The sequence below is a fragment of the Oreochromis niloticus genome, linkage group LG12 (assembly GCF_001858045.2).
Source record: "Oreochromis niloticus isolate F11D_XX linkage group LG12, O_niloticus_UMD_NMBU, whole genome shotgun sequence".
In the NCBI taxonomy this organism is placed as follows: domain Eukaryota; kingdom Metazoa; phylum Chordata; class Actinopteri; order Cichliformes; family Cichlidae; genus Oreochromis; species Oreochromis niloticus.
In genome coordinates, this window is record NC_031977.2 from 37,015,663 (window position 1) to 37,030,785 (window position 15,123).

At 48.1% G+C, this 15,123-nt stretch overlaps 1 protein-coding gene across 3 annotated transcripts in view; it reads right to left on the reverse strand.

The window, feature by feature from the left end:
• Positions 1–15,123, reverse strand: part of LOC100712047 (dynamin-1) — a 63,581-nt gene that overhangs the window by 17,893 nt on the left and 30,565 nt on the right. For all 3 annotated transcript variants that reach the window (XM_019347093.2, XM_019347092.2, XM_025911904.1), the window contains exons 2-14: positions 11,691–11,764; positions 11,466–11,615; positions 11,193–11,396; positions 11,008–11,106; positions 10,668–10,828; positions 9,643–9,785; positions 6,499–6,634; positions 6,319–6,386; positions 1,137–1,275; positions 956–1,042; positions 642–712; positions 437–488; positions 307–318 (exon numbers count right to left, since the gene is read on the reverse strand). In XM_019347093.2, coding sequence (XP_019202638.1) covers positions 307–318; positions 437–488; positions 642–712; positions 956–1,042; positions 1,137–1,275; positions 6,319–6,386; positions 6,499–6,634; positions 9,643–9,785; positions 10,668–10,828; positions 11,008–11,106; positions 11,193–11,396; positions 11,466–11,615; positions 11,691–11,764 — 1,396 coding nt within the window. The remainder of the gene's footprint in view (positions 1–306; positions 319–436; positions 489–641; positions 713–955; positions 1,043–1,136; positions 1,276–6,318; positions 6,387–6,498; positions 6,635–9,642; positions 9,786–10,667; positions 10,829–11,007; positions 11,107–11,192; positions 11,397–11,465; positions 11,616–11,690; positions 11,765–15,123) is intronic.

Genomic DNA, 15,123 nt, shown 5'->3' on the forward strand with positions numbered 1-15,123 from the left:
TTTGGAAGTTCAGTTAACGCTAGAAATGTGTTTTGGAATTTGTAAGTGCTTTGTCTTTAGGGGCCACCGTATATATTTATATATAAACATATATAAATAAAACCACGTTTTTTTTTACATTAGTAATTCCTTTTGTGCATAATTGTATATTGTTGTTAATAATAAATTAATTAAAGCAACAAAACAACCTGAAGAGCCGGTTGGGAGCCGAAAGAGTGAGCTCTTTTTAGTGAGCCGAGCCGAAAGAGTCAGTTCTCTAAAAAGAGCTGGAAATCCCATCACTAACACAAGAACACTCACACTCACCATGATCTCATCCTGGTTGCCATGGCAACAGAGGCAATAGAGACAGAGAAAGAAAAAGAGGTTAAAGATGGGTTCCTCCATCACTTCATCGTGTTGCTCCTCCTCTCCCAGGATACCTGCACACACTCACCTGGTTTCCTGCTGCCTTCTTCTTGTTCATCTGACTGCTTTTCTGCTGAGCGCTGACACACACACACACACACACACACTCCAGGTGAGTGTTCACACAGCTCAGGTGGTGTATCAGACAGCTGACACATCTGTACCTGGGACACATGTACCTGTGTATCAGGGATACAGGTGAGTCTGACAGGAAGTCGGTTTAAGGGTCTTACTTTGCGAAGCCGATGAAGTCCTCATGGTTTGTGTTCATGTAGGCCAGCTCGATGTCGATCAGCAGCATCACCTGAGGAGGGAGACGGACAGGTACTCGCCATCAGCGCCATGTGACACAGGTGATGTGCACGTATCCTGCTAATCTTCAATGACTTGGTGGCGGTGAAGAGGACGGCCCTGTCACAGCCTGCCCACCTACTAAGGTGAGCCCCACCTCTCACCCAATGACAGCTGGGATAGGCCACGCCTCCCCAGGGCCTGAACGGCGATGGTCAGGATCACACCAAGATGGCGACGGTGTCATATGACCAACCTGCTCTTTGGTGCGGCTCTCGCGGTCTCTGATGTGCTGAGTGACGATCCTCTCCATCTCCTCTCTGAGCATCGGATACTGAGCCAGCTGCAGACAGGAGGAGGTCAAAGGTCACTGTAGTCAGTACTGTGTATTACCGCTTAGTACTGTGCGATGGTAGTACTCGTAGTATGTGCAGTACCTTCTGCGTGCACTGCCTGACGGTGTTGACGAGCTCGCTGATCACCATGTCGACACATTTCTGACACGGCTCTTTGAGCTGAGCGATCAGACGTTTCACGATCGTCTCGAACGCCATGTCAGGGGTGAACAGACCCGTCCTGAGCACAGGTGAGCACACAGGTGAGCGCACTCACACTCCAAACAGCACACACACCCCTGTGTGCTGTTTGGAGTGTGAGTGACAGGGACTAGAAAGAGAGAGCATATTTCTCCTGTATTGGCTTCCCTTCATTGGCTTCCTGTTAAATCCAGAATTGAATTCAAAATCCTGCTCCTCACATACAAGGTCTTAAATAATCAGGCCCCATCTTATCTTAATGACCTTGTAGTACCATATCTGCCGGAGGTTTCTTCCTGTTAAAAGGGAGTTTTTCCTTCCCACTGTCGCCAAAGTGCTTGCTCATAGGGGGTCATATGATTGTTGGGTTTTTCTCTGTATTTATTATTGTGCTATCTACTGTACAATATAAAGCGCCTTGAGGCGACTTTTGTTGTGATTTGGCGCTATATAAATAAAATTGAATTGAATTGAATTGTATTCAGTTTTCCATTTCACACTACAAGCTGTGTTTCCCACTTATCTGTACTATGTCTGTGAAGGTTCCCAGTTATCCAGGTCATCGTAGTCTAAGAAGCTTGGAAAGAAAAGCGTCTGGACTTCATTAAGCTGCTTGAAGACGTTTCACTTCTCATCCGAGAAGCTTCTTCAGTTCTAGGGTCACATTGTGGAGAGTCCCAGATTTAAGCCCTGTGGGAGTGTCCCCCCCAAAGAGGTACAAAGGACCCCCTGATGATCCTCTACTTAATCACATGAGCCAAGGTGTGAAAACGGGTGTGGGTCACAATCAGCCAGGGTTTCGGGGGAGCTCATTGTGAAACTTGGCCCCACCCTATCATGTGATTTCCTGAGGTCAGATGGCCCAGGATGTGAGTGGGTATTAAGGTGTCTGGGAAGGATCTCAAAACTGGATTATAGATGGCAGATAGTTGGTGTCGTAAGCCACCGCCTATGTTCAAAGATGGTCGCTCACAGTGGACATAGATGGCCTCTTTCACTCCTCTTTCAAACCATCTGTCTTCTCTGTCCAAAATGTGAACATTGGCATCCTCGAAAGAGTGACCTTTGACCTTTAGATGCAGATGAACTGCTGAGTCTTGTCCCGTGGAGGAAGCTCTTCTATGTTGTGCCATACGTTTGTGAAGTGGCCGTTTGGTCTCTCCAATGTAGAGGTCTGGGCATTCCTCACTACACTGTACAGCATACACCACATTGTTAAGTTTGTGTTTTGGAGTTTTGTCTTTGTGATGAACCAGTTTCTGTCTGAGTGTGTTGCTGGGTCTGAAGTACACTGGGATGTCGTGCTTGGAGAAAACTCTCCGGAGTTTCTCTGATACACCAGCTACATAGGGGATGACAATGTTGTTGCGTCTGTCTTTCTTATCCTCCCTCGTTGGTATCTGATCTTCTTTTCTGTGCCTCTTTGCTGACTTTATAAACGCCCAATTAGGATAACCGCATGTTTTAAGTGCTTCCTTTACGTGTGTGTGTTCCTTCTTTTTCCCTTCAGGCTTAGAGGGAACATGTTCTGCCCGGTGGTGTAGGGTCCTGATTACTCCAAGTTTGTGTTCCAGAGGGTGATGGGAGTCAAAGAGGAGGTACTGGTCCATGTGTGTGGGCTTCCAGTAAACTTCAATGTTGAGGTTGCCATTCTCTTCAATGTGCACGGCACAGTCCAGGAAAGGCAAACAGTTATCCTTTGTGTCTTCCCTGGTGAACTTAATGTTTTTATCCACGGCGTTAATGTGCGCAGTGAAGGATTCCACTTCTTGTCTTTTGATTTTGACCCAGGTGTCATCTACATATCTGTACCAGTGGCTGGGTACTCTCCCTTTAAAAGAGCCAAGACCCTTTCTTTCCACTTCCTCCATGTAAAGGTTGGCTACAATCGGTGACACGGGGGAGCCCATGGCACAGCCATGTTTTTGTCTGTAGAAACCCTTGTTTATTTGAAATATGTAGTGGCGAGGCAGAGGTCTAACAGTGTGCAAATCTGCTCGGGGGTGAAGTTGGTCCTGTCTTCCAAGGAGCTGTTTTCTTGTAGTCGTTTTCTGACAGTCTCCACTGCCTCCACGGTGGGTATGCAAGTGAAGAGAGAGACTACATCAAAGGACACCATGGTTTCATCTGGATCCAGGGTAAGTTTCTGGACCATGTCGGTGGAGTCGGTGGAGTTCTTGATGTGATGTGGGGTGTTCCCCACAAGAGGTGCTAGGATGGTAGCAAGGTGTTTCGAAAGGTTTTAAGTGGCTGAGTTCATGCTACTGACAATAGGTCTGTGGGACACCTTCTTTGTGGATCTTAGGAAGTAAATGCAGGGTATGGCATTCCCTGGGTAAAGGCGGTGATATGTAGGGCGGTCAGTGATTTCGTCCTTTTCAAGGTCTTGAAGGCAAGCTATAACTTTCTTTTTGTAGCTGCTTGTGGGGTCTCGCTTTAAGGCTTGTAGGTATTGTTGTCACTGAGGAGAGTAGTGATCTTTGTGTGGTAATCCATTGTGTTTAGGACCACGGTGCAACTTCCCCAACCTCACACCCTGAGGTCAGATGGCCCAGGGTGTGAGGACCACTCACACCCTGGGCCATCTGACCTCAGGAAATCACATGATAGGGTGGGGCTAGGTTTCACAATGAGCTCACCCGAAACCCTGGTTGATTGTGACCCACACCCGTTTTCACACCTTGGCTCATGTGATTAGGTAGAGGGTCATCAGGGGGTCCTTTTGTCCCTCTTTGGGGGGACACTCCCACAGGGTTTAAATCTGGGACTCTCCACAATGTGACCCTAGAACTGAAGAAGCTTCTCGGATGAGAGGTGAAACGTCTTCAAGCAACTTAAAGAAGTCCAGACGCTTTTCTTTTCAAGCTCCTTAGACCACTTATCTGTACTCCAATTTTAATAACTGTACAGTATTCTGCTTTGGTAACTATTGGCCAAGATGTAAAAATTGTGTTTCTGGGAAAACATGTTTGTGTCTGTGTGTGCCTGTTTGTCTGTGTCTATATGTCAGGATGGGTCTTAGACTCCACCTCCCTGGGAACTCCAAGGCCCTCCAAAGTGTGGAGGCCTATCTCCCCTCACCACACTCCCTGCCGGTAACTGATGCCCTCAGGGGTTGGTGCATTGGTGGTTCTTGGTGTCCGGGGCTGGGCGCTCAGGTATGCACCAGCTCACTCCCGGTGGCTACTTGGCGGGGCCTGGTGCCTGTCGCTCGGTCAGGCCTCTTCCGGGGCAAAGGGGGCCCTCGGGCCTCCGGCCTCGGGGCCTGCGACTCGGTTCACTCTGGGACAGCTGGCTGCCGGCAGAGCCGGCGGGCACGCCAGTGCAGCCCCCTCTGACTTCTGCTCCGTGGCTACTGGGTGACCCCCTCGTCTGGGGATCTCCTCAGCCCTTCCCAGGAGGGTGGCACGGATGCCCCTCCGGTGGTACTCCTTGGGCTCTCGCACTCTGGGGCCTCTGGATGTCTGGAGCCTGGATCTCCTCCATGCCTGCTTCATGCCCTGGGGGACGGGGCTATGGGCCTCCACACCCTCTAGCAGACCGTTACATGGGGAAACCTTTTGTATACAAGCGTGCTGATCCCCACAGGTGTGCACATGGGTGTTCACTGTTCGTAGACATAAACTACACCTTTCTTAGCTGCTACTTCAAAGCACATTGTGCGCTGTCTGTCCTGCGTGCTGCACAACAACATTCAATATTTAGTATTTACTGCTGTTCACACTTAGCTAGATTAACGTGATGGTGTTGTGTTTAGTATGTTGCTTTGTTTTGGGGTTTTTTGCTTGTTTTCTCTTCTTTTTCTCTCAACAGGTGATCCAGGAGATTTTTTTTTCTTCTCTTTGTCTTTGTAAGTGCCCTTTCTCACTGTCCCTTTTCCCCTTCTGTTTTTCTTTTCCTTCCTCTCTTTCTTTCTCCCTTTCCTATCCCCCAGTCATGTCTGTCCCATCTGTAACAACTGAAAATAAAATAAATAATAACAAATTTGATCAAATGGACCAATACGGCAATGCCATGATGATCCATTTGGCAAAATAAATCCACTTGGTATCCTTGTTGGTCTTCAGACAACAATTCTGACGGCTAAAGATCCAAATGGGACAGACAAAAAAAAAAAAAAAAAAAAATTGTGTTTCTGTTTCTGTTCTGTTTGTGTGTTTTTGCTGCTGATATAACCAAATTTCCCCCTTGTGGGACAGTTAAAGGATTATTCTACTCTATTCACACAAACAGGAAACAAGAAATCTGATGGATAGCAGGCAAGCATGTCAACGACGAGCATCACAGGTTAAATTCTGCAAGTGCAGCGACACACACTGTTATTAATCTCTGTCTCTCTTCCACAGCATGTCTTTATCCTGTCTTCCTTCTCTCACCCCAACCGGTCGCAGCAGATGGCCCCGCCCCTCCCTGAGCCTGGTTCTGCCGGAGGTTTCTTCCTGTTAAAAGGGAGTTTTTCCTTCCCACTGTCGCCAAAGTGCTTGCTCATAGGGGGTCATATGATTGTTGGGTTTTTCTCCGTATGTATTATTGCAGGGTCTACCTTACAATATAAAGCACCTTGAGGCGACTGTTGTTGTGATTTGGCGCTATATAAATAAAGTTGAATTGAATAGAAAAAGGATCAAAGCTATGTAGCACTCGTTACAGTAAGCTGTACGGACGCAAGTCTGCTGTCTGAGCACAGTTAGTGTAACTGTTTCTCTGTAACAGCGTCTCACACACACACACACACACACACACACACACACACACGTTCCCAGGATAACACTGGCAGATGTGTATGGATGAAACTCACGCTCTGATGTCAATTATTCAGCGGGTGAAAACATCTTTGAGTGGCAGCGCCCTCAAGGATGACAAACTAATAATCCATGAATACATCTGGATCCATAAAGAGGAAGAACGTGCAGAGAGAAAATGTTCAAACCCAAATAAATGGACAGGTAGCATGCGCACTGCACGCCCTGGTGTACAGTGGAGGTACTGCAGGCAGGCTGCAGATATCAGTTAGAATAAACACAGGTTTTTATTTTAACGAGGTTTGATATTACAATCAGACATGACTATAAAAAACCCCCACCTGATCCCATGGATGTTCTTGATGGCGTAGCTGATCTCCTTACGAAGAGTCTTCTCGTCACTCTCCAGCTGCACAAACACATTTATGACATCACTCGCCTGCCACAGGAAGTCCTGCTACACACTGAACTGGCATGATGTCGCACACGGTGCGATGATGTCACCTGAGCGAAATGGTTACCTTGACCAGTTCGAAGGGGAAGCGTTCATGGAAGATGCGGTTGATCTTCGCCCCTCCCGACAGCTCGTAGGTGTCCACCTGATCCCCGGACCCTTCGATCCGCTTCTCAAAGTCCACCGCGAACTGCTGCACCATCCTGCCGTGAATGTACAGCACTGGTTATACCCAACCGACATCTGACATTTAAATCTCATACCTGTAGGCTCATCCAGTCGTGCTCCCTTCACCTGAAATCACACTTTTACTGTCTGCTGATGACTCTACTGTCACCTTGACCCTTGGCCCTCTCTAGCTTACCAACACAGCAGCTCACCAGGAACTGCACACAGCCCCTCCTTCAGCTCCCTTCATACAACTGTGGTCAGAAATTTCCGCACGGGTAGGAATGTCATTTTGGGCGTTTCTAACGAGTTCTTTATACTCCTCCTTTTCCAGGGTGGACTCACTGCAGAGCATGACTTCTACATACAGTGGCTTGCAAAAGTATGAACTTTTCCACATTTTGTCACATTACAGCCACAAACATGAATCAATGTTATTGGAATTCCAGGTGAAAGACCAATACAAAGTGGTGTGCACGTGAGAAGTAGAACGAAAATCATACATGATTCCAAACATTTTTTACAAATAAATGACTGCAAAGTGGGGTGTGCGTAATTATTCAGCCCCCTGAGTCAATACTTTGTAGAACCACCTTTTGCTGCAATTCCAGCTGCCAGTCTTTTAGGGTATGTCTCTACCAGCTTTGCACATCTACAGACTGAAATCCTTGCCCATTCTTCTTTGCAAAACAGCTCCAGCTCAGTCAGATTAGATGGACAGCGTTTGTGAACAGCAGTTTTCAGATCTTGCCACAGATTCTCGATTGGATTTAGACACCAGACAGGTCAGGGATAAAGTTATTGAGAAATTTAAAGCAGGCTTAGGCTCCAAAAAGATTCAGTGAAAAAGGGGAATCTGTCCATAGGACAACTATTAGTCGTGCACTGCACAAAGTTGGCCTTTATGGAAGAGTGGCAAGAAGAAAGCCATTGTTAACAGAAAACCATAAGAAGTCCCGTTTGCAGTTTGCCACAAGCCATGTGGGGGACACAGCAAACATGTGGAAGAAGGTGCTCTGGTCAGATGAGACCAAAATGGAACTTTTTGGCCAAAATGCAAAACGCTATGTGTGGCGGAAAACTAACACTGCACATCACTCTGAACACACCATCCCCACTGTCACATATGGTGGTGGCAGCGTCATGCTCTGGGGGTGCTTCTCTTCAGCAGGGACAGGGAAGCTGGTCAGAGTTGATGGGAAGATGGATGGAGCCAAATACAGGGCAATCTTGGAAGAAAACCTCTTGGAGTCTGCAAAAGACTTGAGAGTGGGGCGGAGGTTCACCTTCCAGCAGGACAACAACCCTAAACATAAAGCAGGGCAACAATGGAATGGTTTAAAACAAAACATATCCATGTGTTAGAATGGCCCAGTCAAAGTCCAGATCTAAATCCAATCCAGAATCTGTGGCAAGATCTGAAAACTGCTGTTCACAAACGCTGTCCATCTAATCTGACTGAGCTGGAGCTGTTTTGCAAAGAAGAATGGGCAAGGATTTCAGTCTGTAGATGTGCAAAGCTGGTAGAGACATACCCTAAAAGACTGGCAGCTGGAATTGCAGCAAAAGGTGGTTCTACAAAGTATTGACTCAGGGGGCTGAATAATTACGCACACCCCACTTTGCAGTTATTTATTTGTAAAAAATGTTTGGAATCATGTATGATTTGCGTTCCACTTCTCACGTGTACACCACTTTGTATTGATCTTTCACCTGGAATTCCAATAACATTGATTCATGTTTGTGGCTGTAATGTGACAAAATGTGGAAACGTTCAAGGGGGCCGAATACTTTTGCAAGCCACTGTATATAGTGTCTCATAAATCTAGTGATGGTGAGTCCCAGATTTAAGTCCTAGTGGGATTGTCCCCAAGAGGGTCGTTGACCCACTATTGATCATGTGCCTCATCGCATGTTCAAAGATGGTCGTTCACAGTGGACACAGATTTACTGCTCTGTGAATGACCATTGTTGAACAGAGGGCGGGGTTTACGACACCAACTGCCATTTATAATCCAGTTTTGAGATCCTTCACACACCCACTCACATCCTGGGTCATCTGACCTCAGTGAGTCACATGATAGGGTGGGGCTAGGTTTCACAGTGGGTTCACCTGGAACCTCTGCTGATAATGACCCACACCTGTTATCACACCTTGGCTCATATGATGAGGCACGTGGTCAATATTTTGTCAACGATCTCATTAAGGGACACTCCCATAGGGCTAAAATCTGGGACTCTCCACCCTTTGGTCTGGAACTGGAGAAGCTTCTCGGAAGAAACTTTCTTTCCAAGCTCCTCAGATGTTCTGCGATATCTTTTTACATGACGAGGCCTGTTAACGTCTCGTTAGTGATAAAAAGGATGTGTTTGGTGCACTCAGGGTCACTCAGGGTACAAAATCGGCCCAAGAGGTAAAGCTGAGGCTTTCAAACGCAGGAGCACTGTAGCAGCAGGCAGGCATAGTGGAGGCAGCATCGTGTTCTGGGCTGTTTGGTGCCAGTGGTACATTACACAAAGTTGTTCGAGTAATGGAGTAACCTTCAATCAGTAACTACATGGTTGAAATGTGGACACAGTTGGGGAGCAGGACAAAGACACATTAACACTAGATCTGGAATGGATAAAAGCAGGCTAACATTAACTGACTTCAACCCTGTTGAAAATGTGAGACCTTAAAAGCTGGCTCTGTAAAGGAAACAACAAGTTTAAATGAACTCTATCAAGAAGAGATGTCAAATATTATCTGGAATCAAAGCCTGTTGATACCAAAAGTGTCTGCTTGATGAGCAACTTGCTAAGAGACAACCAAATATTAGTGTGTATGTGTATACTTGAGTCTGTAAGTATACTGTAGACCCTGTGTGTCCAAAGTAAATTCAGACTTGTTCTTTAAAGTCCTTAAACATATGCTGTGAAATCATTCATGCCAAGCTATGCGTTTTCTCTACACTTGTTTGATGCATGTTGAATCTCGACACGTTGAATCGTTGTAACTGTGTGTTAAAGAAAGTCGTAGGTGAATATCTGTGCTAGTCCTTACTGCAGCAGGGCCTTGGTCTTGCGGCTCGGGTCATCCGGTCTGAAGTTCTTGTACTCCTCCACCTCCTTCTCAATGGAAAGCAGCTGACTCTGCAGTTTACTGCGCAACGCCGGCAACGTGTCCCGGATGTGATTGGTCAGTTGCTGGAGGTAGCAGAGAGGTGCTCTGTTATTTATCACTGACATTAGAACATAGGTGGAATTAAAGGCAGTGGTTTGTATCATATCTATCTAATAGACTCCAATTTGTACATGTAAATGGAGAGTCCTCTTCACACATTGAGGTTAATTATGGTGTTCCACAGGGTTCAGTGCTAGGACCAATTCTGTTTACATTATACATGCTTCCCTTAGGCAGCATCATTAGAAGACATAGCATACATTTTCACTGCTATGCTGATGACACGCAGCTCTATCTATCCATGAAGCCAGGTAACACACACCAATTAGTTAAACTGCAGGAATGTCTTAAAGACATAAAGACGATGGCCGCAAACTTTCTGCTTCTTAATTCAGATCAAACTGAGGTTATTGTACTTGGCCCTGAAAATCTTAGAAATATGGTATCTAAGCAGATTCTTACTCTGGATGGCATTACCTTGGCCTCCAGTAACACTGTGAGGAACCTCGGAGTCATTTTTGACCAAGACATGTTCTTCAATGCACATATTAAACAAATATGTAAGACTGCTTTCTTCCATTTGCAGTTAATCCAAAATGCTGTAGCAAGAGTGCTGACAGGGACTAGAAAGAGAGAGCAGATTTCTCCCATATTGCCTTCCCTTCATTGGCTCCCTGTTAAATCCAGAATCCGGCTCCTCATAACTTCCTCAAAAATCAGACAGTGTTTTGGAAATGTTCTGGGGAAATTCAAAGAGTATTTATACAGTGAGGACCTTTAGCTAGCAGCTTCCATCTGTGCCAGTGTTTGTGCCAAGCTAACAGCACTCACTGCCCAGCCCTGTGGAAAGACAGATTTGAAATCCTCGCTGTCAGAAAGACTTGGGAGAGATCTTGTGCATTTACCTGGTTGAGAACCTTCTGCAGGTAGGCGGTGCCCATGCGGTCCGCCAGGTGACGGTAAGCTGGGTGAGACAGGAAGAACTTCCTCTCGGCCTGCAGAGCTGCGGTGATGTCTTTCTTCCCGTCAATGTCTTTCTGACTGCGATTCACGACCCCGATGTAACCTGACACAGTGAAAGTCTCGTATTGTCTCTGTCTGCTCAACTGGAGCCTGTTCTGTCTCTTCACCTCCACATTGAGTGAAATTTAAAATGAAAGTGTTTGAGGTGACTTCAAATCTGACTGAGCAGACAGCTGACCACCAAGCAGTGAGGGGGTTTGGTGTGATGTCATGCATCTGTACCTCTTCGTAGCGGCAGCAGTTTGTTCTCCAGGATGTCTCTGGCGTCGGTCCCTTCATCCATCAGATCCAGTTTGGTAATGACCCCGATGGTCCTCAGACCTGCGCCACATTACCGAAACACTTTATTTCGTCCAGGAAAGGACAGTACAGGTGAAAGATGCAGGTGGAGCTGTCAGGAGCCTTACCTTGTGGGTCAACCTCCTTAGCGATCTTCAGGGCGTCAGAGTTAGCAAGGTCAGAGTTGGCTGGGGAAACAGCTAATAGGAGGCAGTTTTCCTTAGTAACGAACTGCATGATCATGTCTCTGATCTGGTGCTCGATGTCAGGTGGCTGGTCGCCCACCGCGACCTTCGTCATCCCAGGAAGATCCACCAGAGTCAGGTTCAGGACTGAGGACAGACAGCAGAGTCAGGACCAGGACTGGTGTGTGTGTCTGTGTGTGGCTGTGTGTGTGTTACCATTGGGGGAGTAGACTCTGAGGTTGATGGGGACCGGACTGATGCCTTTGTTCTGCCCCGTCACTCGATCCGTTTCAGCTTCGATCTCCTGACGAACTTCATCAAAGTCCGTGAACTTCTTCCCTTTGCAGTGCAGGAACTCGGCATACTCTGATCAATATACATCACACGATCAGATCAGATACCGCACGGACGAACCGCGTGTCTCCGCACTGTGAGTCTCACCTGTGGGACAGTTGATGAGCTGCAGCACCAGGGGACGCCGAGTGACGATGCCGGATCCACGAGGGAGGAAGTCCCTGAGAGGAGGAATAAAGATACGAGCTAGTAACAGAGGACACGACTGTAACATAATTTTATTGATCATTAGATTCTGAACAATGTCTGTAAGCCTCTGGCTGTCTGATCGACTTAGAGAAGGACAGGCTGAGCTGTGTCTTCGGTGGTGCTTGGTGCTCCACCAAGCACTGAAAAAGCACTTTGGTGGTGCTTGGTGCTCCACCAAGCACCACCAAAGACCCTACCAAGGGCAGGCTGAGCCCAACAACGTTGCTGATTTATTTGATATTTGTATTAATAATACATCTGCAGCTAAAATGCACCTTTCTGCAGATGACGCTGTACCGCAGGCCGACTCGCTCGACTCTGAATCATCCTTCTGGTCTCTTCTGGCGCCCCCCGTGTGCAGCAGCCTGTTACAGCAGCTCTGCTCATTCTGAGTTTCTTTCTTTCTTATCTTTTTTCTTCTCGTAATTTTTATAACTAACGTATTAGTAATTAGACTCTGCAACCATGTTCTACCGTTTTGTGCTAGTCCTGGTCGTTTTTCTTAGTTTTTTTCTACTTTTTTCACCCGTGTCTGGGGACCCAGTGCAGGGATCCTTTGTTTACAGTAAGGATCAGCTGTTAGCGATGCGTCCCACAGCGGTACTGCCGGCGGACAGACTCGACATTCCAAGCGAGCTGAGGAAGAAAAAGACGGGGGTGTCGAGCTGGGAAGGAGCGCCGTCGCCCGAGAAGGAGACGTTATCGACCATCTCTTCCTTCTGTAATTATTGGAAACATAAGATCTTTGCCCAATAAGATGGATGAGCTCACGTCGCTAACCTGGTCACAGAGGGAGTACCGGCAATGTAGCATCACGATGCTAACGGAGTCGTGGCTAACACCGCTAACTCCGGACACGAGCGTGACACTACCGGGATTCCAGCTGCTGCGAGCGGACAGGACGAGAGACAGCGGTAAGAGGAAAGGAGGGGGACTGGCAGTGTTTGTGAATGACAGATGGTGTAACCCTGGGCACATCACTGTGAAAGAACAACTCTGCAGCAGAGACATTGAGCTGTTAGCCGTTAGCATGCGTCCATACTACCTGCCCCAGGAATTCTCGCATGTTATCACGATAACAGCGTATGTCCCTCCCTTGGCCAACGCGGATGCAGCTTGTGACTCTCTCCACTCTGTGGTCAGCAGACTGCAAACACAATCTCCGAGAGCCCTTCTCATAATATCAGGGGACTTCAATCATGCCTCACTGGACTCCACACTGCCCACCTTCACCCAGTATGTGACCTGCCCAACCAGAGACAATAAAACACTGGACTTACTGTATGCCAATGCTGAAGAGGCATACAGTTCATCACCTCTCCCTCCACTGGGCAGATGTGATCATAACCTGGTGCACCTTGTCCCTGTGTATGAGCCCTTAGTGCGCAGGGAGCCCCCAGCCACCCGCACAGTGCAGAGATGGTCGGAGGAGAGCGAGGAGGCTCTTAAGGATTGTTTTGAGTCGACTGTGTGGGAGGTGATCTGTGACGACCATGGAGAGGACATCGACAGCCTTACTACATGCATTACTGACTATATTAATTTCTGTGTGGATAACACCGTACCTACCAGGACTGTACGGTGTTTCTCCAACAACAAACCTTGGATTACCCCAGAAATTAAAGCTGTCCTCAAGCAGAAGAGGAGGGCCTTCAAATCCAGAGACAAAGAGGAGTTGAAAAGGGTGCAGAGAAAGCTGAGGGGACTGATAAGGAATGGGAAGGATAGCTACAGGCAGAAGATGGAGAACCAGCTTCAGCAAAACAATGTTGGTGAAGTCTGGAGAGGCCTCAGAACCATCTCAGGCCACAAACATCAGAACTCTCTGCCTGGGAGGGATGTGAGGTGGGCAAATGAACTGAATCATTTCTTTAATAGGTTTGATTCAGCCATGAGGCAGTCTCCAACATCGGCTGCAGACTCACCCACCCCCACTGTTGCTGTTCCACCTCTGACACCTCAGACACTTCACACCTACTCTATTCACCCTGCTCACTCCTCCCCACCCCCAACAACAGCATCCTATACACAATCAACACAAGGCTCCAGCCTGTCTCTCTCAACCACCCAGGTTAGGAGGGAACTGAGGAGGATTAATGGCAAGAAGGCAGCAGGTCCAGATGGCATCAGCTCAAGGGTCGTCAGGTCCTGTGCGGACCAACTGTGTGGGGTGATGGAGCACCTCTTCAACCTGAGCCTGAGGCTGGGAAGAGTCCCACAGCTCTGGAAAACCTCCTGTGTTGTTCCAGTGCCAAAGACTTCACGCCCCAAAGACCTCAACAGCTACAGGCCGGTGGCTCTGACATCCCACCTGATGAAGACCCTGGAGCGGCTGGTCCTGGCTCAGCTTCGGCGCCTGGTGAGCTCATCACTGGACCCACTTCAGTTTGCCTACCAGCCTGGCATTGGAGCGGATGATGCCGTCATTCACCTCCTACATCGCTCCCTCGCTCACCTGGAGACCGCTGGGAGCACTGTGAGAATCATGTTCTTTGATTTCTCCAGTGCCTTCAACACTATTCTTCCCACGGTCCTGAAGGACAAGCTGGAGAACTCTGGAGTGGACCATCACCTCACAGCATAGATACTGGACTACCTCACCGAGCGACCACAGTATGTGAGGACTCAGGGCTGTGTGTCGGACAGGGTCGTCTGCAGTACGGGGCCCCCACAGGGAACGGTTCTGGCTCCGTTCCTCTTCACCATCTACACTGCAGACTTCTCCCACAACTCCACCCAGTGCTTCCTGCAGAAGTTCTCTGATGACTCTGCAATAGTCGGCCTCATCACTGATGGGGACGACAAGGAGTACAGAGGACTGACTCAAGACTTTGTGGACTGGTGCCAGCTGAACTACCTCCAGATCAATGCCAGTAAAACCAAGGAGCTGGTGGTAGACTTCCGCAGGCACAAGCATCCTCCACTGCAACCACTGAACATCCAAGGTATGGACATTGAGGCTGTGGACAGCTACAGGTACCTTGGTGTTCATCTGAACAACAAACTGGACTGGACTCATAACTCAGACGCCCTCTACAGGAAAGGGCAGAGCAGGCTGTACCTGCTGTGGAGACTCAGGTTGTTTGGAGTGGAGGGCCCACTCCTGAAGACCTTCTATGACTCTGTGGTGGCCTCAGCCATCTTCTATGGTGTGGTCTGCTGGGGCGGCAGCATCTCTGCTGGGGACAGGAAGAGACTGAACAGGCTGATCCGAAGGGCCAGCTCTGCTCTGGGATGCCCTCTGGACCCAGTGGAGGTGGTGAGTGACAGGAGAATGGCGGCTAAGCTGTCATCCCTGTTGGACAACATCTCCGACCCCATGCAGGAGACT